This window comes from Nycticebus coucang, chromosome 1 (assembly GCF_027406575.1).
Source record: "Nycticebus coucang isolate mNycCou1 chromosome 1, mNycCou1.pri, whole genome shotgun sequence".
Lineage (NCBI taxonomy): Eukaryota > Metazoa > Chordata > Mammalia > Primates > Lorisidae > Nycticebus > Nycticebus coucang.
In genome coordinates, this window is record NC_069780.1 from 186909204 (window position 1) to 186934128 (window position 24925).

General features: G+C 41.9%; 1 protein-coding gene across 3 annotated transcripts in view; it reads left to right on the forward strand.

Moving 5' to 3' along the window:
- Positions 1–24925, forward strand: part of CTNND2 (catenin delta 2) — a 943962-nt gene that overhangs the window by 467587 nt on the left and 451450 nt on the right. For all 3 annotated transcript variants that reach the window (XM_053592980.1, XM_053592979.1, XM_053592981.1), the window contains 2 exons: positions 11987–12162; positions 23933–24497. In XM_053592980.1, the coding sequence (XP_053448955.1) occupies positions 11987–12162; positions 23933–24497 (741 nt within the window). The remainder of the gene's footprint in view (positions 1–11986; positions 12163–23932; positions 24498–24925) is intronic.

Here is a 24925-nt window from a genome sequence, read left to right on the forward strand (position 1 = left end):
AGGAAAAGCCCATCAGATTCTACTAGTCCCTTGTGATTTTTCCATCAATGTATTCATTAGCTACAACAGCCATGAACTAGCTAATGCTAAATTGGACCTGGCAACCTTCCCTTGAGAACCAGTTTCCTAATTCTCACTCAGAAGGGACCAAAACAACACTAAATGCTGTCTAAATCCAGCCTGGAAAAGTTCTAAAATGGAAACCAATCTCCACCCCTAAGCACTTAGTACTTAATTTGTTATATTTAAAGCTTTGCTCTATTTTTTCCTTCCAAGATCTGATTAAAATAAAATTTGAATCATAGTGACCCTGTCTTTGGACCCAAAGGCAAGCAGTAAGGGATCCTCTATGCTGACTTCATAGTGACGCAGAGTTACCAACGTTTTCCAACACTTTGCATTTCTAAAAGTGCTACCCTAACAGTTTGTAAATCAGGTGTCTAACCTTTGCTGCCCTGGTGCATTTTTGTGACTACAGGCTGTGTAATGTCAGTTCAAACAAATACGTGTCACCAAGTCATTAGGAGAATTGCTTCAGAGATTCGTGTTGCTTTACTGAAATAAGATGAAACAAAGCGACAACAACAAAACAATTTACTGGCAGATGCTGGGGGCCATTAGCTTCCCACATAATGTAGAGTGTGGCCAGAACTGCCTGGTACTGAGTACTTTGTTTAATCAGTGCAATCCTAGGAAATATAAATTCATAAATAAGGGTGATTATATCTTGCCAGTAATTAACAAAGTATTATCAAAGTCAGCAATAGAAAGAGCAACTTGAAAGAACTCATATATTTAACCAAAGATTGTCATTTGTTTCAATATTGCATTTTGAAATAGTAATTCTTTTTTTACATAAAATGCTAACAAATCAAAATTCTACCATATTTTAGAAAATGTTATCATTCAGTAGGAAGAAAATCTTAGGAGCCAATATATTCTGAATGTTATGGCAAAAAAAAAAAGGTACATGATATCTTATTCTGAGTTTTCAAACAGAACACATTCAAATGTCAGGAATCAATCATGAAGGTTACCATTCTGAGCAGGTGAAATCCAAATAGAATAATCATATGTAGTTTGACAGAGGTGAATGTATTATTCAGTGTTGATTTATAGTCTGTCGTTTTCACTTAATTACTGTGAATATACTTAATTCACAAGAGAATCTTTCAAAGATCAAATTATTAAAATGCTATGAAATGTAATTCCATATATTCTTCTGCATTAATAATAACAAAGGTGAGAGACATCCTTGTGAAGTGAATGTTTTCATAATTCCTGGAAAGCACAACTCCAAAAGATGCAAAAGTGGTCGGAGAGTATAAGGCTTTCATAAAAATTATAGTAATGAAAATGATAAATCTGTGGATCAAATTGGCTCAGAACATGGAAGTCACGGTCAGGAAAAAGGACTGGTTTGTTTGTTCTGCTTTCCATTATGGTGGTCCTCAAATCTACCAGACAAGATGGGAAAACCCTTCCTCACTACACAAGTGACCAAGAACTGTCAGCTGGTCTTGGAGTCCTCACATTCAAGAAATTTGTCTAAAGTTAGTTGAACTCACCTTGAGATTGTTCATCTCCTGTGAAATTACTTTATCATATGCTTTTTGGTCTATGTTTTAAAATATACGAACAAGACATTCTCCTTTCCAGAAGCTTGTCATGGTATCTGGATCTAAAGTTGTCTGATGCAGCCATCTCTGTGATTCCTTTTGAAATTCATGTACACCTATTTCCCCCACCGCCAGCGGTACATGGGGGCAGAGGCCAAATGGAAGGTGTGAGCAAAAGCCAGAGGAAGACACACAGCTGGTTCAGAGGGAGTAATAAAATCTTCCAGAAAGCTGGAATTATCTTCCCTTCCAAATACCAAGTCTACCTGTTTTTCAGCTAATGTTCAATTTATTTTTCTTCATTTTCACTTAGATTTCCTTCTATCACATGGACATTTAAGTAGCATGCTAGGCCTTCTCCAAAGAGATCTCCAGCTGAGAGGTAAACAAAGAACCGAAGGGAACAGCAAAGACCTAGGGAGGGAAAGTTCTACGTCCATGTCCTAAACGAGAGAATAATGTGGATTTCTCACACAGCACGTCATTCTGGGTTACCAAGATCTTCTGGGAGCACAAAGTACAGATCCTGGTGGAAATGTGCTGGCTTTGAAATTGTCAAGGCATTGTAGGTACCTGAAATACAAAGATGGGGAATCCCAGCAATGCTGGTAGGAGGAGGACAGTGTCAGAACTGATGTAGGGAGGAGGAGAAGGGAGAAGAAGAAGAAAAGGCTTTAAGCCCCAACGAGAAAGACTTAGAAGAAACTTTCTTCCCCGGGAAGCAGTGGAAGGAGAGGGCTGTCCAGGTGACACCTTACAGAGATGTCTTGTAAAACATACTGAAACTGGGCAGTGGTCAGATAATAAGTCACTTCAACCGCAATGACATAACCAGCTCTTCAGGAACTGGGTTTCCATTATATGTCTGTAGGCACAGGCAGGTGGGTGTCCCAGTCATTCATTTGGTTAAACACATTAAGCACTTGTAACAGTCCACACAGAGTCCCTATCCTTGCGGCATTTACATTCTAGTCTGAAAAGCTAAAATCAACCTTCTAAACACCGTTAGGTCAGGCAGATATGGCTCTGAGGAAGGACCAAGCCTGGAAGAGAGTAGAGTTGGGCAACTTCTGTCCAACTGAACTTGGGGATTCTGGAGGTTCCTAAGCCCCAGAAGGGGACCTTCAAAGTCAAATGGTCTTCACAAGGATACAGAGAGATACTTGCCTTGCCAAAGTGCAGTTTTCTAGAGACTACCAGGCCAGGGGTAGTGTCACTGCTCTGACAGCTCAGGGAGCACTTGCTGTGTGTCCTTCTGTGAAACACTCCCAGTAAATGAATAGCATGACACACAGCCCAACAAAGCAAGAACTGTTTGCAGTCTTCAATAATTTTTTTAAGAGTACAAAAGGGTTCTGAGACCAGAACATTTGAGAACCACTGTAATAGAGAATGAACAAGAGGCCAGGAGCTGCTCCCTGGTGAGAAGACTGTCAGAGACGTGACTAAAACACACAACAAGCCGTGCAGACACCTGGGAAGGGCTTGGGATTTGGGGCACAGCAACAGCTGGGTCTTAAAGCTAGGTTGGTACATGAGTTGTGTTTTCTGGATTTAGCTTTTTCTTTTTTTCTTCAAGACAGATTTGTATTAATTTTCCATTTTCTTCCACAATTATTGATAGTGGCAAATACGGATATGTCTTCTTTCAACTATTAACTTATAAAGAGATATGTAACAGTTTTCTTCTGTTTGTACTACGTTAATTTTTAATGATAAATCATTTAAACTTTATAAGCACATAGTTTAGAACCGGAGGGAGAAATAAAAAGTAGTTCTGCTGGGCACGGTGGCTCATGCCTGTAACCTCAGCACTCTGGGAGGCCAAGACGAGTGGATTGCCTGAACTCATGGGTTCAAAACTAGCCTGAGCAAGAGCGAGACCCTTTCTCTAAAAGTAGCCAAGCATTATGGTGAGCACTTGCCAGGAGGCTGAGACAAGAGAATGCTTGAGCCCAAGAGTTTGAGGTTGCTATGAGTGGCCACAGCATTCTACAGAGGGCTACCAAATGAGACTCTGTCTAAAAAAAAAAAAAAAGAAGAAGAAAATAGCGTTCTGTGATTATAATATCATGTACCTCCCCATGCACTATAACATTCCTTAGTTATGTATTTCAAACTAAAGTTATATGCTTGACAGTGTTTCATGACAAATGTCATTTTACTTGTTTCTTCCACGTACCATACACAAATGTAAAGAAACAGAGTGAATGGTGGTGTAGTAGGAATGAGGGCCTCACCAGTCATCAATTTATCCTTCCACAATAATGAAAGTTGAAAAAGCATACTAATTAAACCAATAACGTTTGTTGGATCTAAATGATTTTAAACCTTAAGTGGTTACTTCTCTATTCCTAGGGCCACTGAAATTTTAATTTTCACATAAAGCATTTCATGTTGAAAGCAACTGACCAGATAAGATAGATATTCTGGATATAGAAGGTTAGAAATGAAATTTAAAAACACAAGTGCCCATGGACAGTTCTAATCTTCCTTGTGTAACAAGCCTGTTGGGCTCTTTCCCTCAGTTAGTGTTTAGAATGGTGGATGGTCTGAACTGTTTTCAAGGAACCTCCTCAGTGAAACGTCCCCAAATGGGCTTTGTAAGTTAATAATGAAGTTCAGGAGAAAACACCCTGCTTTTCACCATAGCCTACCTCTTATTCTAAGTTTGTAAATTGACAAGTTCTTCCAGAGCCATAAAGAAGCATCTGCTGCTATAAATGAAACTGATTAGTAGTGCAATTTAAACAAAAGTCAGTATTAATATTTTCATTCTGCAGAGTTAATTTGTATTAATAATTAGCTATGCCAGAAGTGCTCTGAGCCAATTTAAATCAGTTCAATAATCTTAAATAATCAATAATTCATTTTAATTTCAGAATATTACAGGGGTACAAACAGTTTAGTTGCATAAACTGCTTTTGTACAGTTTGAGTGAAAGTTACAAGTGTGCCCATTACCCAGATAATGAGCACGGTTTCCGTCAGGTGGGAATTTGTCCACCCCATTCTCCCCCCTCCCACCTACTTGATTTCCGAGGAGTTTTATTGCCATATGTGCACAGAAGTCCTGATCTATTACTTTCAATTTAATAGTGAGCACATATGCTGTTTGTTTTTCCATTCTTGCAATACTTCACTTAGAGGGATGGTCTCCAGTTCCATCCAGGTTAATATAAGAGATATTAATTTAATTTTTTTTTAACCTCAAGGGATTAATAGTAGACCTACCATTTGATTCAGCAATTGCACTTAATTGCTGGATGTTTATCCAAATGAAAAAAAAAGAGAGAGAGATTTTGTCAAAAGACACCTGCACTCGAATGTTTATCGCAGCACAATTCACAATAATCAACAATTTTTCTCATTGATTTTTGTGATCTATAATAACCTTTTGTACATAATCTCCACTACCTCTTTCCTTTATTTATTTATTTTTATTTATTTTTTTATTGTTAAATCATAGCTGTGTACATTAGTGGAATCAAGGGGTACAATGTGCTGGTTTCATATACAGTCTGAAATATTCTCATCAAACTGTTCAATGTAGCCTTCATGGCATTTTCTTAGTTATTGTATGTAGACATTTGTATTCTGCATTTAGTAAGTTTCGCCTGTACCCATTCTAAGATGCACCATAGGTGTGGCCCCACCCATTGCCCTCCTTCCACCCTAACCTCCCCCCTCCCTTCCCCTCCCTTGGCCCTTTCCCCATATTCTTGTGCTATAGTTGGGTTATAACCTTCATATGAAATCTATAAATTAGCTTCATAGTAGGGCTAAGTACATTGAATACTTTTTCTTCCATTCTTGAGATACTTTGCTAAGTAGAATTTATTATTATTATTTTTATTTATTTATTTTTTTTTTTGGAGACAGAGTCTCACTTTGTCACCCTTGGTAGAGTGCCATGAGTTCATAGCTCACAGCAGCCTCAAACTGCAGGGCTCAAGAGATCCTCTTACCTCAGCCTGCCCAGTAGTTGGGACTGCAGGTGTTGGCCACAACACCTGGGTATTTTTAGAGATGAGGTCTCACTCTTTCTCAGGCTAGTCTTGAACCTGTGTGCTCAGGCAATCCACCTACCTCGGCCTCCCTGAGTGCTAGGATTACAGGTGTGAGCCACCACGCCTGGCCTATACTATTTCCTTTATTCTTACCTAATATTGTTTATAAAAATATTTCCCCTTTATCTTTATTTGATGTTGCTCTAAGAATTTATTCTTACTTAAAAGCAAATAATACTTACCCTTCAAACTGTTTTCTTTAATATTCCACAAAGTTGACTAGTGAGGTGAAGGAAGTAAATGCAAATTCCCTGTCAGATATGGTATGATTATTTTTCATGGCCTACATAAAAATAAGTTTTAAATCATTTTGAAAGAATCCATCTAGCCTAAGAGTAAATAATGTTTTTGTAATTCCTGACATAAATTTAAACAAAGCGTCTGCTAGGAAGTGTCCAGTCCTAAACATGTCCCTATCAATTTGTGTGTTTATTGTTCCTTTGATTATCCTGAATTAATTGCCTCAGGAAATATTTCTTGAGCTCCTATTTGAGACATCACTCACTTCCATTATGTGGAAATTATTAATACCAAGAAGGATTGCTTTTTAGGTTCTATTTCAAGGAATATTAAAATCAACCCCAGATTCCCTTTTAAGGTTAAAAATAAATGCCAATGAAGGTTTTATTATCAGATTATGTGGCTAGGCAATTATATAATTAGATAATAATAACTGATATTTAGATAATTAGATAATATTAATTGATATTTATGTAGAAGTTTATATTTTTCCACAATTTCACATCCTTTATCTCATTAAGTGCTCAAATTTGGAGAGATTAAACTTTGTAGAGACAGAATAATGAAGTGTGGTTAAGAACACTCAGTTGGAAGCCACATTGGTGGTTTTGAATTCTATGCTCACTGCTATCTGTGAAGTCTGTCAGTGGATCCTCAGGTTCCTCATGTCACTGGGGGTGATAGTACCTTCCTTACTGGGATGTTACTAAAATTCAGTGTGATAATATTGGCTGGACAATTAAGTTTGTAAGCTCATCCTAGAAGAAGTGCTACATGCCTCATTGGTGAATATCTCTCTGGTCACCTTCCAAGTGCTCCCCTTGGGAAGCTGTGCACCAAGGCCAAAGCCTTGTCCACCCTTCAAAGCACTTTTTCTTGGATGAGTTCGCAAACTTACTTGTCCGACCAGGTAGATACAAGCTTCTCAGGACAGTCCCTGGAACTTAATGAGTACCCCATACAGGTTAACTGGTATCACTGTCATCAGCATTGCCATCACCATCATCAGTGTTGTCATCCTCATCTATGGTCACATAAACAGGGAGGATGACCAGAGCCCAGGTTTGCTGACATCTTGTCCTGGATTTTTTTTTAAGCCATACCCAGATACTCTGTTAGTGTAGTTATGTCTTAGATAACAACTTGGAAATGCCAGTTTGTAGGCCTCTGGCCTCTTCTGTACTATCACCACGTATGTATTTTAATTAAGGTTTATTGCGTTCTGTAGCAGATGTTCAGCTAAAGCGGACAAGAATCAGCAATTCCATTAGGTGAGATCCCACCAAATGCCCTCCCTCCTCCCTCCAATCGGATCTCACCTAATGTGCACAGTGCGAGGGGAGTCAGCACACCCCTTGGGCAAAGGGCTTTTCTGCAACTTGAACTTTCCTTTGGAAGTGACAACATTGTACCCTAAAAATTTGTACCCTTATATTATTAATTTGAAATAAAAATAAATTTAAAAAATAATTAGCACTTCCAAATGCAGTAGCTTTAAACCTGTACAAATGGATGTGTGCACATGATCATGGAAACTAAAACATCTAGTTCATTGGATCAGAAGAAACTGACTATATTGCAGTGCTTATATTGATAGGACCTGTAAGTGGGTCTAGATTTTTATGCATAAAATTAGCATTTCTGTCTCCACACCTGCTGAGAGTGACTTTGTTCCACTGAAGTAGACAGTAAGTTTCTCCTTGTTAGTACCTGGAATCTCTAAGCAATGGTTCCCTGGGGAAGTACCGTAAGATTTCTCCTGCAAACAAGTTGACCTCTATTTATAGAAGACGTTTTCCACCTTAAAATGGGGAAGGGAGGGGGGAGGTTAAGATGGAGGGAGGGTAATGAGTGGGGCCATACCTACGGTGCTTCTTAGAATGGGTACAGGCGAAACTTAATAAATGCAGAATACAAATGCCTACATACAGTAGCTAAGAAAATGCCATGAAGGCTACGTTGAAGAAAATGCCATGAAGGCTACATTTGATGAGAATATTTCAGATTGTATATGAAACCAGCACATTGTACCCCTTGATTGCACTAATGTACACAGCTATGATTTAACAATAAAAAAAGATAAAAAAATAAATAAAATGTTGATGTGTATATATGACTTAATAAATAGTGCTTTGATGTTAAACAACTACTCTTGGACTTACAGACAGAAGACAAGGAAACAGGTGTCATCTTCACATCCCCAAGTGGCTGGCACTGGCTGGCTGATGGTTCAGCCTCTCTGTGCGTCTCTGCATACTTTTAGGAATAATGAAAATGCACCAGAACCCCTGTCTTCACATGTTGCTGTGTGGTCTCTAACCAATTCGTGTATTTGAAAACACATGGTGCCACTGCTGTGGTCTTCAGGGCCCTTTGCTTCATGTGTCTTCTTAGGATTCATAGGATCAACTTTGTAGTTACCTTAGACTTTCTCCCCTCTGTCCAGTTGGATCTAGTGGGTTTTGATCCCACTGAGGACAAAGGACTGTCTTGAACATTATCAATTTATCAGGAAATGGCTTCGATTCCTCTTCCCCGCCCACAGAAGTGAGTCATTTTGAGCAGACCCTTAAGGTCAGTCCAGTGGACTGTCCCATGATGGAGAAGGTCCAGGTGGTTGAAGAAGTCATCATGACCCCCCATGTCAGTGTCCTGAAGGCAAACCAGAGCATGCCTTCTGCTTTCTGTGGCAGAGAAGAACATGAGACTCTACTGTTGCTCAGAGATTAGATGACTTCTGGAGAAATTAAACTGCAGACAACGTTCCATTTCCCCAGGTGGAGTTTTCTGGCCAGGATCTTCCTCTCCACCCCTCTCCCGGCCACTTCTTCCCAGGTCAACCTCTCAACCTTCCCATTAATCTCTGTATCCTCAGAACTGCAGCCTGATTTTACTTCTAGTCCAAGCAAGACTTGATGTAAAGTCCAAAATTCTGGAGAAAGTCGTAATTTCTCCAAAAGCCCCCAAACTATAAACGCTTCTTAAATCTTTGGCAGATTTGTATTTTCTACCTCATGCACAGTCACGTTAATAAAGCTAATAGCAAGGTAGTTATAGGAATTTTGGTTCCATTATAAAGTAGTTAAGAATTGTCTTATCATTTTAACTGTTTTCATATTTTGACTTATCTGTGCCCTGTAAAATTGGAATGAGTAAGGATGCTGATTTGAAACCTAGTGAACAATGAAGAAAGAAAATCATTCTAAAATGTGTGCCCCTTTTTTGGCTATTGTCCTCTTTTGTCCTTGCCAGGTGACCCGTCACTGTTGGAGTATTATATGCAGCTCATTGTTGCAATTACTGTTGTCAGAGTACATCTAGGTTTCAGAGCTCAAGATGTGTGAACCGAGTAATGAGACAAAGTATCTTGGTTTGTTTTCATTGAGTATTGATCAAGTTCATGATTGATTCTATAAAAGATGAACAGATTAGATTATACCAGGATATATATTCCAGGAGCAAATAAGTCATATTTTTAATTGAAATTCTTTTGAAAAGGAATTTTACACTGTCACCTCAAGGTTCTGCGCAGACAGTATTTGTAGGTTTCTGGAGATAATTGTGTGACTCTATGCACAATATATAAACTGATTTAACTTGCTAACTTTTTACTCGAGAACTTTCACCGGAGTAAATTCACACAATTTTCTTTGAAAGGCAAATATTTAGGATATGCAACTATTTTAACCTATAGATTATGTTAAGCTGTTTATATGAGATTAAAGCTTTGTTTATTTATGTATTTATTTTCATTCTAGTGATATTCCCAAAGGTCTGTGCACTGTCATTGTATCTGCTTTATCCTTCTTTGCCGTTGAGATTCCTTTTCATGGGTGGGAAGGAGGGTGTGGCCAGTGTAAGCCATTACTTCTGGGTAGACTGTCCTGAAAAGAATAGGCAAGGAAGGCTTCATGGCAGCCTCCTGTTGGTGGGTGGGGACCACCAACCTGAAGAGGCCTTCGCTCTTCCACCATGGCTCACTCTGCTTCATTAAGCTGTGGTTTACAGTAGGGACGAAGGGTAGAGTCCCTAGCCACAGTTGACACTGTCCCTCCAATACCTGTCTCCTTCTCCTCCTTATGGTTAGTCCCCATTTACCCACCCCCCACCATCAGAGTCCCCTTCTGTCCTTCCAAAGGCTCCCTTGTGTCGCAACCTCCCCACCACCGGGCTTCAGAGACCTCTCGACTGCTCTGCCTGGCAGTGATGCAGATAGTATGGTCCTGGCATCCAGAATGAGACCCCGAATGTGTTTCCTCACAGAGCACCGTGTATCTGGTGCTCGGGCCTATAATACCATCAATACAGATTAAATGAGCTTTTTTTGCAGGCTATTGGAAACTTTGACATTTATTGTATAGGGTGGCCATGAAGTTCGTGTGTGAGTAATTTAAATTGCACACAAACTTTATGGCCACCCTCTGTGCAATACAGTTTTCTCAAGATTATGTTCTCTAAATTTAAAAGGAAGGGATTGCAGGCATTGGTTATACCCTGCATGATGATTCTGGGGCTGACAGAAATTCTCCTATTTCCTTGCTTACCTTTTTTGCAGGAATGGTATAGATTTCGTAATTCTAAGCCTTACCTATGCTAATTAATTGGCTTATTGTTCAATATCCAGTGATGAAAAAGTATGTGCATGTTGTTAACATGTTGCATCAGAGAATCAAAGGGAGGGGGAAGATTTTATTTTTTAATTTTGTATTAATATGCATACAATTAGGTTACATGTTTCATTTATTAGGTAAAACACAAGTTGCAATTGAGACCTTCACCCAGGCAGTGTGCTTTATACTCCTACATTGTACCCAGTAGGGGAGAGCTCACCACACTCCCTTTGGGAAGGGGAAGATTTTTAAATGGCAGAGGTTGTGTGAACCAATGCTATGTGAAAGAGAGTGTATTATTTTTATGCAAAAGTGATCCATGTCAGGCTAAATCTAGGGCCTCGTTTGAAATACAAAGCTATGTTCCATTCTTAAAAAGAAAGAAATTCAAGCGTAACATTTTTTTTTTTTGCAATTGTTAGAAATGGTACTATTGCCTAAAATAGCCAAGAGGGGGGATCAAGAAGGGTTTAATGGTTATACTATAGTCTATGTGTGTGTTATTAATAACCTTGCAACCATGATACAAAGGAGGAGGAGGAAATTGTGTTGCCAGGTTTTTGCCCCCAACATACTCTTCTTAACCGCAGTCTCCTCTCAAACACACATAATGGAAAATAGCAAGGATATTCACAGTCCTCTATAGTCTTTTGATCTTATAAGTATTAAATTTGATTAAAGACAATTCACTTAAAAAGAAAATGGGCAAACTCTTCTAAGGATCCCATCTAAGTAGAGTGTGAGAAAAAAAAACACAGTTTCAAATGCAAAGTATAATTAAATTACAAGGCCAAGACCTGATTCTGTATCCCTGGTAATATCAGCCACATTAGCAGCTGGAATCTTAACACTGTTTCTTCTCTTTTTTCTCCCACGGTGCATTGCTATGATAGTAACTAGTCATCAGGGATTATGTGAGATGAAGGTAAATTCTACATTGTACGAGGAACTATTAATATTTTAAACACTGTCTACCCTTCGGGCACAGAGATATTGCATCACTAGTTGTACAATAGAATTTGTCACTGATTGGAAGGTTTTGAGTGTTTTAGCATCTCCATTATTAAGTAGGAGATATAATTATATTATTGTGACTAACATGTGCCAAAAGGTAGACTTCTAAATTATTTCAAATGTTTCTGATATTGACTGACCCAAAAATAACTGCTTGATTAACTAATTTGTCTCATAAGAAATGTGTCTATGTAGGTCAGGATGAGATCATCTGAAAAATCTACTCCTTTGAGAACTTTTGAACCACCAAAAAAAAAAAATCTCATTTGAGAGCTGGAGTCGAATTATATGGTCATTTTAGTTCTCAGAATTCAAAGCATAGATGGCTGGAATCATGTGCATGTGATAATTCTAGGCTACTCTCAATAAATAATACATGTCATCTCTGCTTCACTGAGACTGTCACTGACTGCTCTAAATGACTTTCAATGCAGGGTCCAGCCTGCTCTCCCAGAGTGCACTTCAGCTCAATTCCAAACCTGAAGGGTCTTTCCAGTATCCGGCCAGCTACCATAGCAACCAGACCCTGGCCCTGGGTGAAACCACCCCTTCCCAGCTCCCAGCCCGAGGCACACAAGCCCGGGCTGCTGCGGGCCAGAGCTTCAGCCAGGTAGGTGCCCTTTGCTGTGTTGTGTCGGTGACCCCAAGGGAGAAGGTGGGGGACAGGGGTGTGTGATGGGCATGGGGTGCAGGCTGCCTTTCGGTAGGTGTGTCCTACAACTTAGCAAAGATGCCCTTTGGTGGTGCTGTGGATGAAGGAACGGAATAATAAAACGCGGTTAGAGAGGAAACGGAATGAGAAAAGTGTTCTTTAATACTAAGAGTTGCTCCTGCTCATCTACCCGGCGTGTGTTTATCTGTGTGATTATGTGGACGTGCATCTAGTTCCTGTCTGTGTTTACATGTGATACAAATGTTACACACATTCTGAGTTTACGAGTATACCTGGAAAACACGGGGTATTAAAAGCACGCAATTATTCTTTGGGGTTCGTCAGACAAAGGAACACAGTATAAATGTATAACCAGTAGATACAGCCGTTCCGAAAATACTTGTGATTAGGAATACTTAAGCTTGTCGAATCTGGTTTTTAAATGTGCCTTTGTTTCTTTAAGGCTTGCGCTTATTCTCATAGTTTCACGAGACAGATTCACTAGCTGCAGTTAGGATTAACTCTTCGTGAAAAAAAAAAAGAAGCTACTCATCTGAAAATGATGCTTTTTAAGAAAGATGTAAATATTGGGATACATATATATACAAACATACGGAGAGAGAGTGTGTGTGTATGATGATATTCTGGTTTATACAATTTGGGGGATAAGATATATCTGATCAACCCACCAGAGTTAATATACTGGAGAACTAGCAATTGAAAACATATTTTCAGCAACCTGGGCCCTTTCAACATCTGTGCTTTTGCTCCTGGAATGAAGAGCCTCCAAACTGTCCTTTCAGCTGGTGAGACTGATTGCATCCTTATGCCTCGATCGGGCAGTACCTGTGCCAGGAACCGTTCCAGCACTGGCCCCTGTCACCCCCAGAGCCATCTCTCTCAGTTGATTGTCATTTATCCCTGTGTCTTTCCAACTCAACTGAAAGCTACTTGAGGTTGGGGGCCCTTTCATCTTTCTCTCAGTGACACCGTGTAGGGCCCACGGCCCCAGGAAAGGAGCACAGAGAAGCAAAAGGCAAGGAGTGTGAAAACCGCCCTGTGCAGGTGCGACAACACGCTCACTTATATGGCAAGGATGTGACTGAAGCGAAAGCTGAAAAATTTCATTACATTTCAATTATTAAAGTTCAATTATTATCGCAGCATATTTAAAAAACCTGGGCAAGGGCAATGCCCTTTTCCATCCGTGGCGTTGTGAGTGTTGCCTTCTCACGGTGCCAGGCTTTTGGAATTTGGATAAAAGGTTCCACTGAGATGAAGGGCCTATCCCTTCGCCTCACATTAAAAGTCAGCTTTAAAGTTTAATCAGAAAGGGTTACCAACTTGTAAAGATATCAAAGTTATGGTTTTAAAGTCATCAGAGTTATAGTTTAAAGATATCAATAAATGTGAATGTTCAAGGATATAACTTAAGTTTGAGGCAAAGGTTCCTGGCAGACTCACTTACCCGGCAAGTGGGTAGGATGAACAAATCGGAATATTCAAACCAATAGTTTAAATGTTGTTCTAAAGCACCTACTAAGAGAATGGAGACACTTGTTGAAAGTCTGAACCCTAATTTATGTAGCTCAGTGGTGGCTTTAGGCACTGTGATTGACTTCAGCTGGGTAGTGTGGAACCCTGTGTATCCCCATAGGACCTGTGAATTTAACATAATGTCAGAGAAACATTGAACAAGTAAACCGGCATTTTAATTCTATATTTAGTGTTGTATCCTTGAAAGTAGGGAGGGCACATTCCCGTTCCAATGTCTTCCTTGTTCAGATTCCTTTCGGAACCCCTCTATTTAACTGGCTTTTCAAAGCCTGTGACACGTTCTTTTCAATATTTTGAGTAATGTTAAATCCCATTTCTTCAAGATTGGATTAATTTTTAGAATTTCCTGTAAACATAAAGTGCTTCCAGGTGTAGTGAAATTCAAATTGTGGCTAAGAGATTCCAGGCCACGTGAGTGAGGTCAATAATCAATCAACACCAAAACATTCCACGTTATTTCTGGTCTTTAAGAGAATGTGTGCTTCTAAAGTAAAGCAAATGGTTTTCTCTCTGGCTCATAAATCATGTCTGAATGCAATTGCAAAAGAGTAACATAAATGTTCAAAGATTCTAATTTTAGTGTAAAAAAGAAAAAAAAACTCTAGTGTATTCAACATGATAAATGTTTATTGGATAATCATCCCCAAGATCTAGGATAAGTCCCAGTGATGTGGACATAACCTATATTTGCCTCATTGTATCAGTCTGAAAGTAAAACTGTAAGTAGCAAAAATTGCCCTAAAATATTTGCTCTCAGGTGCTACCCCAACTGTCATCCTTGGACTATAGGATGAGTTCATGGGGCTGGTCCAGAGGACAGAGAAGACCCTCTCTGTCTTCTGACCTCAAGGCCATTCCAGAAAATGACATGAGTAACTATAATTATCCTTTTCCCCAGTCCCAGCACTCTGCAGGGCTAGGCTGCATGCTCCCACCTAGCCTCTAAACAGTGTAGATCACCTTCCATAGCTCCCTTCTCTTCCACAGCAACCTTGACCTTTGTATTGGCTCTTGTGAAGTAGCCCATTCAAAGCAGAGCTACATTTTCAGATGTATTTATTTATCTTTACATTATTCTTTGATGCACTCAAGATGTTTATTGTGTGCCCTTGGGTGCCATAAGCCTATGTGCTTGGGATGGAGTACCAGAAAAATTGGGCATGATCTCATTCCTCAAGAATCTTATATTCTAGCAGCAAGGATGGGGACCCAGAAAATCAACATAGTAAGTAAGTTGCACAGTATATTAGAAGGGATGGTTTCTGTGGGAAGGCAATGGCAAGATCCAAAGTTCAGGGTGGTGTGAAGCACGAGAGAGTCTCTGGGAGAAGGAGACATCTGAGCAAAGACAGGAGGAGGAGAAGGAGGGAGCTACATTGCTGTCAGGAAAGTGGCAAATACAGTGGCCCCTGGGTGGGGCAGCCTAGCATGTTACAGAAAATCAAGGTGACCAGGGTGTCTAGAGCCGGGTCCAGGGGTTTGCCAGGTGATGGGAGGCCACGCTGATCATGGTGAGGACCCTGCCTGTCACTCAGAGTCAGGTGAGGAACCAGAAAAGAATTCTGTAGTCAGTTTTATCTAAGTCTGTCCCCAGCCATTAGATTGCTTCATTGCAGCAGTGGAAACTGTGCAGAATTCATCTGCACATCCCTGGTAACGGGCCCAGCACTCACCAAATATTCATCAGTTTCCACCAATACCAGCCTGATTTGTTTTAATTATATTGTGCAAGTTTGTGGGTGAGATGGAGGGTAAAGAAATTGGCTGTCCTCCAGGTTCTGCCTGCTTCCATCAGATTTCCACTGGATGGTATGAAAGGCTGAACATAAAACTTCTGGCAGAGAAGAGCCACACGAAAAATGTTGGTTTCTCCCCATGTCCAAACCTAGTCTCACCAAACATTTTGTCCCACAAAGAAATAAAATGCGTAGGGAACATGAAAGTATACATCCGTAGACAGAGTCTGGCAAAGGAGAACACAGCCCAGAGATGTGAAACATGCTTGATCTGGAGTTGGTACACCAGTGTCATCCTGGGGAATGGCCTGCTTGCTGCAGGGAATTAAGAACTGTTGGATAGCTCTCTGAACTAAACCTGAACACTGGTGCATATTCTAGAAAGGCAATAAGCTTTCTGAGAAGCAAAAGTGCCAATTCTTTTTGATCCGGCCTATGTATTTAATGTTGTGCTGAATTTTATGTATCAAAAGTCCACATTTGTGCTATATCATAACTATGAATATGCCATCTGCTCACTTCTCTTGGGGGCCAGTGTGGTCGTTTGGAACTTTGCTTCTTGGCGCACGCTCACGTCAGGTAGATGTGATGGACGAGGGTTCCCCAAAACGCCCATTGTATTGAGTATTGAATGGAGAGAGTTAAAGAGACGACTGCTCTGACATTACTCCAGTCTGCTGGGTTATTAAAGAAGTTGTTTTTAGGTAAAAACAGATAAAAGTCACCAGTAAACTTGGAAAACAGAAAAGTTGGAGTTGTATTGTTTGTGCAAGTGTGTTCATTCTGCAACATTTAGAAGATCATTCATGTTGTTTTGCCTATTTTTCTTGGCATATTTGTGGGAAACTGGTAGTGTATTTGTTTTTAGGATAGTTTTAAGATGACTACCTAGTGTAAGTCCCTACTCCTTGCTTTGCTTTAAAATGTTCTTCCCACATTTCTCTTTTCAGTTATTCGGTCTGGAATGGACGTATTTCTCACTGCAGGGAGGGTGTGTACGTGTTTTGCTTCTCCACTTCCTCTTCTGAGCAAATATTTTGATTATCAAAGTTACACTAAATGAGCCACTTGCTGAAATAAAAGTTTTATGTAGGTTTTTTTTTTTTGCCAATGTTTATGTACGTTTTAAGAAAGGGTTACCATAAAGAAACCCCTCCTTCTTTATTCTTTAAGATAAATTTATATAAAATACTTATATCATTTTTTAATATTTTTTCCTTTTCCATTTTCTTCCCTCTGGTGGACACAGGAATGGGCGTATGAACCACCTTCCAGAATACGTATCAATATGGACCTTAATCAAAGTCTCATTACAGGGAGGTCAAAAAGAAGGAAAAATCAAAACCCAAGGAGGCAAAGATCTATGCCACCATATTTGTACTTGGGACTTAGAAGCCTTGGGGAAATGAGTCCATTGCTGCTTCCTTCCTGCTGAAGTGGCAGGGACAATGTGGCTTGTTCAATCTCTCTCTCTCTCTCTCTCTCCCCCCCCTCCCTCCCTCCCTCCCACTACCCCATAATTCTGAGACCTCTAACAAAGAGAAGGCAGTGAGGGTGGTCTTCATTATTACTCCAAGGTTATAACTGCTCTTAAGGTCCTTTTCAATGAGCTGTTCTCATCTGAGGAAAAGAATTTCTTCTGAGTACCTTGGTTTTTCAATTATTTAAATTCAATTTAAGGTGGGCACCTCCTTTCTGAGTTAGTGGGACCTCACCAACAGGTAAACCCAGCCCTTCTTTCCTCACCAACAGTAACAATCCCAGTGCTGATTACCTTAGGGAAAACATATGACTGTGCATAGAAATTGTCTCTGCTGTTTTTGTTACATATTAGTCACCAGCCACCCGTGAAGAGAATTGTCAAAGCACTTGGTGATTTTATTTGTTTCCAAAATCAAAACTTTCTCACAGTCCCAGGATTATCTTCCATTGGAATTTTAAAGCGGCATTCTTCTGAATACAGTTTCAAAAGAGAAGTTTTCCACTTTTTGTGAGCAACGGTTGCAGTGCTCAAGACAATCTATGACCTACCAGGGAGTGAGTTCAAGGGCACTTAACTTATTTGGGGATGTAGTTTCATTTTAATTGCCTTATATTATAGGAGCATTTCATGTAACACCTAAATAAGGTTGTTTGCCTTTTGGAGTTGGACATTTCTACTTGTTTTGAGTTGTGAGAATAAATGGGCTTGTTCACATTTGTGTGTAAGCCCGGGGTTCTAGACAAACTTGTGTCGGGAAACTATAGCAATATCTCAAAAGTTTTTAGAGTAGCACAGAGCTGGTGCTGCTCGATCACATCACCAGATTATTCTCAGTTAGAAACATACTCCTTTGCAGATGTCATCTGAAAGCCTTGCTCTGAATTTGTTCCGGCATTTAAACTCATGCAAAGAGGACGTCTCCGATGTGGCCTTTACTTTCTCTTGGCCCTGTCCCTTCTGCACCACCAGACTGTTCCTTCGATCACTAGCCCCAAGTCCTTCCTGCCCGTGCTCCGTTCATGTGTTTTGACTGTTCTGTGGTCCTGGCCCTGGGGTTTCCACCTGCCGTTGAAATGGGCCCTCCAGCTTCACCCCTGGACCCTGCACTGACTCGGCACGATTCCCAGTGGGACCTTCTTCACCCACAACCAGTATTATCTGAGAAGAGGAGACATTGCAGGGATGAGGTTTGCCGGTCTGATTATTGTCCCAGGAAAATAGAAAGGGGTTAATGCAGGGTGAGCAGAGTGGTGATCTCACCTTACTGTGCTCGCCTCTGGGACACCACAAAACAGGGACTGCTGTGCTCCCTTCCTGACATGGTCAGCCTGGCTGCCCAGCATTCTGGGCAAATATTCCCCCCTCCCAGAATCAGGGACCTTGCTGACAATCTGAAAAAACTTGGCAGGTCTAAATGCATCCTCACAGGACTGCTCATAAATCATGGACCTGCTCTAAGAATGTGGTTTTGCTTAGTGACAGACCTTACTCAGGACTGGAAGTCAAGATTCCTGAGCCATTACAGGCTGTCAAGTCTCTTGTTGACCGGCTGTAAGCATTGGGGGTGTTTTGTTTTGTTTTGTTTTGTTTCATTCTGTTCTGTTTGCCCTGCCAGATCCCCACTGAGTGCAGATTAAATAAGTTCCAAGTTCCAAGAATTTTCTCCTATGACTCCTCTGCCATCCCTACTCCCTCTACACAGCAAAAAGAGATGGGAAGGCAAACGTGCTCGGCCTCAAGGCCAATGCTGCTTTCTGGTCCAAGAGTACCATATTCTTAGGGCCCCATACTTCCAAAAAAGAACAGTGTCATAATTGTGAGCCAGATAGTATTCTGTACAAACAAAAAGACAACAGTGATAGATCTCCAAAATAGCGTGAAAGTAAAACACTCCACAGATGGGAATTGCTGAGAGCACGTCAAGAACGAACTCCTCAACAGGCAGGTTTAGCATCTCATTCCAAATGCTCAGGTCCAGGACTGCTTTAGAATTCTAAGGTCTTTGGATTTTAGAATATTTGCACATATATAATGAAATATTTGGGAGAGGAGACCCAAGTCAAAACACAGAATTCATTTGTTTCATATATGCCTTGTACACATAAAGTGAAGGTAATTCTATACAACATTATTAATAATCTTGTGGCTGAAACAAGATTTGCACATGGTGAACTATTAGAACACACAGGGGTCAGAGATGGACTTTTCCACTGTGGCCGCATAGTCAGACTCACAGTGTTTGAAATTTGGGAGCATTTTGGATTTGGGGTTTCTAGATCAGGGATGTTCAACTTGTATGAGGCTCTTATTTGTGGCTTAATGAGTTAGTGAGTGAAATTAATTCATGGAACTTGAGTACTGGTAATGAATGGCTGTTGGGGAAAATATACATGTTGCCTAACTTCCCATTTCAATATCTTTTCTATTATAGTTCAAAAATACATCCACCTCTTAAATAGTTCTATAAACTAGGTATAAATGCACTCCACAGTTACCAAGAGGCCTCAGTGTACCACTAAGTATACACATATAAACACACACACAACTAACTGTAGTATATCCTAAATCTGACCCACCTGAAGCATACGTGTATACAGATGAAATATTTAATTTTGATTTATAAAATCTTTGATGAATTAGTTTTCCATATTTTTCTTCATGCATTTCCCTTAATGGAAAGAAAGACCAGAATTACATTTTAGTGTGCACCATACTCTGCCTGTCAGAAACTATTTAATCAGAGAATCTGCTTGAAAAGTTCACTTATCTATTAATGTCCTGTTTGTGGGTTTGGCTTAGCTGGGTCTCCCATTGGGAAGGGGTGGAAAGACAAAGTGTATCAGGCTGAGACTGATACAAAGAGTTGAGAGGGAAGATACCAATAAGAGTTATGCCTGCCAGCAGCCCATAGTATGTGACCAAGGACGGTACTGGGGCCCAATCTGTCCAAGTATTTCTAAATTTTTCATATCATTATTTTTCTTTTAAGAATGTCATCATCAATAAAAATATTATTTTAATTCTCAATGCATGTACATGCACATTTCCAAATATCTCTGGGGAAAGAGTATGTAGTCTTCAGTGTAAAAAAAAAAAAAAATCAGTGAAATTTTACCTGAATTCTAATTTTAAAATTAGATTTATACTTTTTTAATGCTAACATACTCCTAAGGTGGAATTGAACTTCCAAGACAGTAAAGTGGATGAAATTCTGCATGTGTCGAAATGTCTTTATAGTATTCCTAATGCTCTGTTAAGTGGTAATAAACTAGGTTGTAAATTGTGCAGGAGACTTGAAGGAAAGCCTTATATCTCTCTATCTGGCCAAGAGTTACTAAAGGCAATTACAAAAAGAAAGAAAAAACAGCACAAAAGGGAAAACAAGCTCCTGAAAGATTTATTATTGTCCAAATCATGCTACAAAACAATTTCTCTGTTTAGTCAAAGAACTTAGGCATTTATTATTCCCTGAACCATTGCATATAACAACCTTGGATTATTCACTGTGAACAGCAGAAAAATTTAGACACCTATGCTATCCACTAAGGTGGCCGCTAGTCACATAAGGCTCTGTAAATTCACATTAATTTAAGTTAAATGCATATTAAAATTTAGTTTCTGAATTGATTAGCCACATTTCAAGGTCTCAATAGGTCCATGTATCTGGTGGCTGCCATAGTAGACAGTGAAGATTGACAACATTTCCAACATGGCAGGAAGCTCTGCTGGCATCTCACCAGGAGAGCTGGTACCCCTAGGAAGGCTCCTTGACTGAAGGTGTTAAGACAAATGGATTCAGGAAGCTCTTTTGGAGTTGCATTTTAGCACATAACAGACAATACCACTTAACACTTTATAGAGTATATAAAATTTTATTGTTTATATTTTCTTTGTTGCATCAAAATCATGGGCAAAATTTCACCCAGCTCCTAACAATATCTAAAAGATTTTCTAGTTGGCTACTGTAGCTTGTCAAAGTGTCTGGAATGAGTGTGGCAGTTCTCAAAACTTCTACAGATTTAGGGTCCATTTAAGGAAATTTAGGAGACAATCATATTCAGCAGAGTTAGCACTCCTAAGACTGCACGTCCCACAGAGTAACAGAAAAATGAAATGTTAGTAAAAGTCATCAAGGTTTTCACGGGCTTTGTGCCATTCTAATATTTCAATATTAGAATGAAAACTGTCTTAATATTATTTTAATTTCCATTGGTATGCTTTAATTACTATTTATGTTATTAAAAATCTGCTATCTTATAATGCATCATTAATATATTATAAGATTATTATTAATGTTGTACATCCAAGACATAACAAGTATTTGTTATAAACAAGCAATGTAGCTAAGGCTGCCTGGAGTTCTTTCTCTCCATTATTCTCCTGCAAGAAGGGTTTTCAGAAATTTCCATCTGAGGATTTTACATCACTTGCCAGCTAGGTTTTGCATGGCTGAAAGTTGCCCAGCCCTTCGTTGATAAGGAATCCCAGAAAGGAGCTTTCAGAGGAACAACCTGTGCAGCCTAGTGGTCGGTCCCAGACCGGTGGGATCCCTTTTCTAGGAAGAGTGTTAGTAATGCAGGCTCTGGAGCCCACTCCAGACTCCCTGAATCAAAATCTGTTCTAGAATAGTGGCTGGTAAGCTTTGGAAGCCCTCCAATCACCTGGAGAACTCATTGAAACACATATGCTGGGCCTTCTCTGGGGTTTATGTTGGGTTTGAGGTGAGTAATGCTGATTCCGAGGCTGTAAAGCAGCTCCTGGAACAGGGACCTCTATTGAAGCCCCGGCCCTGGAGAGAACTGGTTCTCCTATTTGGTCACACCATGCAGTGACCTGATGAACTTCCAAAAGGCCTGAGGCTTAGGCTCTGCCTTCAGGGATCTGAATTAGATGGCTATGTGAAGTCATGGGTACTGAGATTTTTTTAAAAAAGGCTTCCCTAGCAATTACAACATATAGCCAGATTTGAGAACCCAAGTCTAAATGTTTCATGCTCAGAGCTTCTCCTGGGAAAGAAGCATCATCAAATTTGAGCCATCCCCTCAATGACTCTGGATGATGCAGGACTATTTTTCTGGGGTTCAGGGTGAGTGCACCAGTTCTGTATTTTGTATCCTGCACATAAAAACCCTCATTGCCAAAGCTACAGGACCAGCTGTAGGAACCATCCTTCATGCATGTCACAAATGTTGGTGAAGTCTCGACTATCAGTCAGGCCCTGAACTATTTGGATACGTATCATTAAATGAAATCATGGGGCTCACATTTTATTTGCACTTTTGCTGTTTAACTCAAAATAGCTGCTCTATAGGTTGAGTGTGTGTCACACCACACACATATACAAGAATATATAAAAGTTATGCCTCATCTGTGAACACCTATGTCCATGCACGCCCGTGCATGTGCACACACATACACACACACACACACACAAGAGCACAGAGAACGTCTTTCACCAAAGTGTGGATCTTTGCCAGGCTGCTCCTCATAGAGGATTTTCATGTTGCTCAGTTAACTCCTCAGATCTTCACAGGAACCTGACATCCCAGATAAAATTTGGAAGGCTGGGTATGTGTGGATAAAAGTGCCCGGTCTATTATTTGCCAATTGCCATTCCCAAACAGTGGAGAGGCATAATTGAAACTTTGAATGGGCAGCATCTGTTCCATCTCTCTCCCTGGCTTCCTCCTCCCCACCCAGCTCCAGCTTCCTGGTTTCAAAACCTTCCTTCCCGGTTTTTTCCCCCACCAGTGTACACTCCTATTCCCTTTTCACACCAGCAGGCTCTCAAAACCCTGTCTGCTCCCTCGGGGAAGCCTGGAAGATCTAAGACCTCCTGCCTGGAAGTTGGTAACAGCGCAGTGTTTTCATTCTAATGCAGATTTGTCTCTGGACAGGATTCAAGGAAAGTGCTTTTCCCTCCAACTGTCTCCCCAGCCCTTGTTGTCTTTTGCGTTCTCCTAAATAAAGGAGAGGCGACGGGGCTTTCAGTGTGAAGACACAGCTGCGGGGGGCTCTTAAAAGGGAGCTAGAGGGAGCTGCTGAAAGATCTGGAGCCCAGTGTTAAAATCTAGAAAAGCGAGGCTTTTTTTTTTTTTAAGCCATCTCATATGCAACTGCTCTGATTTCTCTAGCGTGTATTTTAAATACTGAAAAGACCAAGCGAATTCATTCTGACTTACTATTTTTCCCTCCGTTTAACTTTTCTTGCCCCCAAAGAAGAATCACGCGAGAATAGCAGCAGAATAAACTGTAAGGAGTATGTTTATTACTCTTGATGTTCTCCAGATAAGTATGTAACTTGGCGGGTCTTGGAGGTAGAAAGTGTATCCCAGGAAATGACCTTGGTGTGGGGGGGGGGAGGGGGGAAGGGGGTGCGCAGGATTTACTGCCCGAATTTGTCATTACAACTAACAGATCGTGATCGCCCTGTCGGGGGTCCTTTTCAAACCTTTATGTGACTAAAGCCATGTCTCTGCCATTCCCGAAACGTCCGGGGAACGTAAGCCAATACAGGTTTCATTTGTCAAGCGTGCCTTCCGTCCCTCTGTCAGCCGGCGGCCGCCGGAGCGGGACAACGGCCTGCCCGAGGGGACCCGGGTCGCGGGAGAGCAACCTGCCCGCGGGGACCCGGGTCGCGGGAGAGCGACCTGCCCGAGGGGACCTGGGTCGCGGGAGAGCGACCTGCCCGAGGGGACCCGGGGTCGCGGGAGAGAGACCTGCCCGAGGGGACCCGGGTCGCGGGACAGCGACCTGCCCTCGGGACCGGGGTCGCGGCTTGGTGCGGGCGCAGCTGCGCGCGCTAAGCCGCCGGCGGCACCTGACGCGCCCGGGTCCTCCTCCCCCCCCCCCCTTCCTCCTCCTCCTCCTCCGCTCGGGGCCGGGCCGGGCTGGGTGGGCCAATTGCTTGTCCCTCGCTAAGTGCGCGTGTTTTCTCCTCTCCCGGGCACAGGGCACGACGAGCCGCGCCGGCCACCTGGCGGGGCCCGAGCCCGCGCCGCCGCCGCCGCCGCCGCGGGAGCCGTTCGCGCCCAGCCTGGGCAGCGCCTTCCACCTGCCGGACGCGCCGCCCGCCGCCGCCGCCGCCGCGGCGCTCTACTACTCCAGCTCCACGCTGCCCGCGCCCCCGCGCGGGGGCTCCCCTCTGGCCTCGTCGCAGGGCGGCTCGCCCACCAAGCTGCAGCGTGGCGGCTCGGCCCCCGAGGGCGCCGCCTACGCCGCGCCGCGCGGCTCCTCGCCCAAGCAGTCGCCCAGCCGCCTGGCCAAGTCCTACAGTACCAGCTCGCCCATCAACATCGTGGTGTCCTCGGCCGGCCTGTCCCCGATCCGCGTGACCTCGCCCCCCACCGTGCAGTCCACCATCTCCTCCTCGCCCATCCACCAGCTGAGCTCCACCATCGGCACGTACGCCACCCTGTCGCCCACCAAGCGCCTGGTGCACGCGTCGGAGCAGTACAGCAAGCACTCGCAGGAGCTGTATGCCACCGCCACCCTCCAGAGGCCGGGCAGCCTGGCAGGTAAAGGGCTCGCTGTCCCCTGGCGGGGCGCACCTGGGCGCTTGGTGGGGGAACCCAGGAGCAGCTGGGCTGGAGCAGAGAGCAAGCTGGGAGCGTCTTTCTGGCCCGTTGTCAGAATTTGCGGGGTATAGAGAACGCCAGGGCTTTCCTGGAACCTGTCAGCATCTTCCCTGAAATGTTCCTTCTTTTTGACATTAAGATGGTCTCTCCGTCCCTGCCACCTCCCTCTCTTCCGCCCCTCCCTCCCCCCTCTCTTCCCAGTCTGAACACTAAACCATGTGAATAAGGCAAATTTAGCAAAGAATTACTTAGACCTGTTGATTGTACACCACCCAGGAAAAAGCAAGTAGCACTCGCAGTATTTACATGATAACGTGGCAGACACTACCTTGTCAGAAAAAGTAAGGGATTTTCCCAAATCGGACATT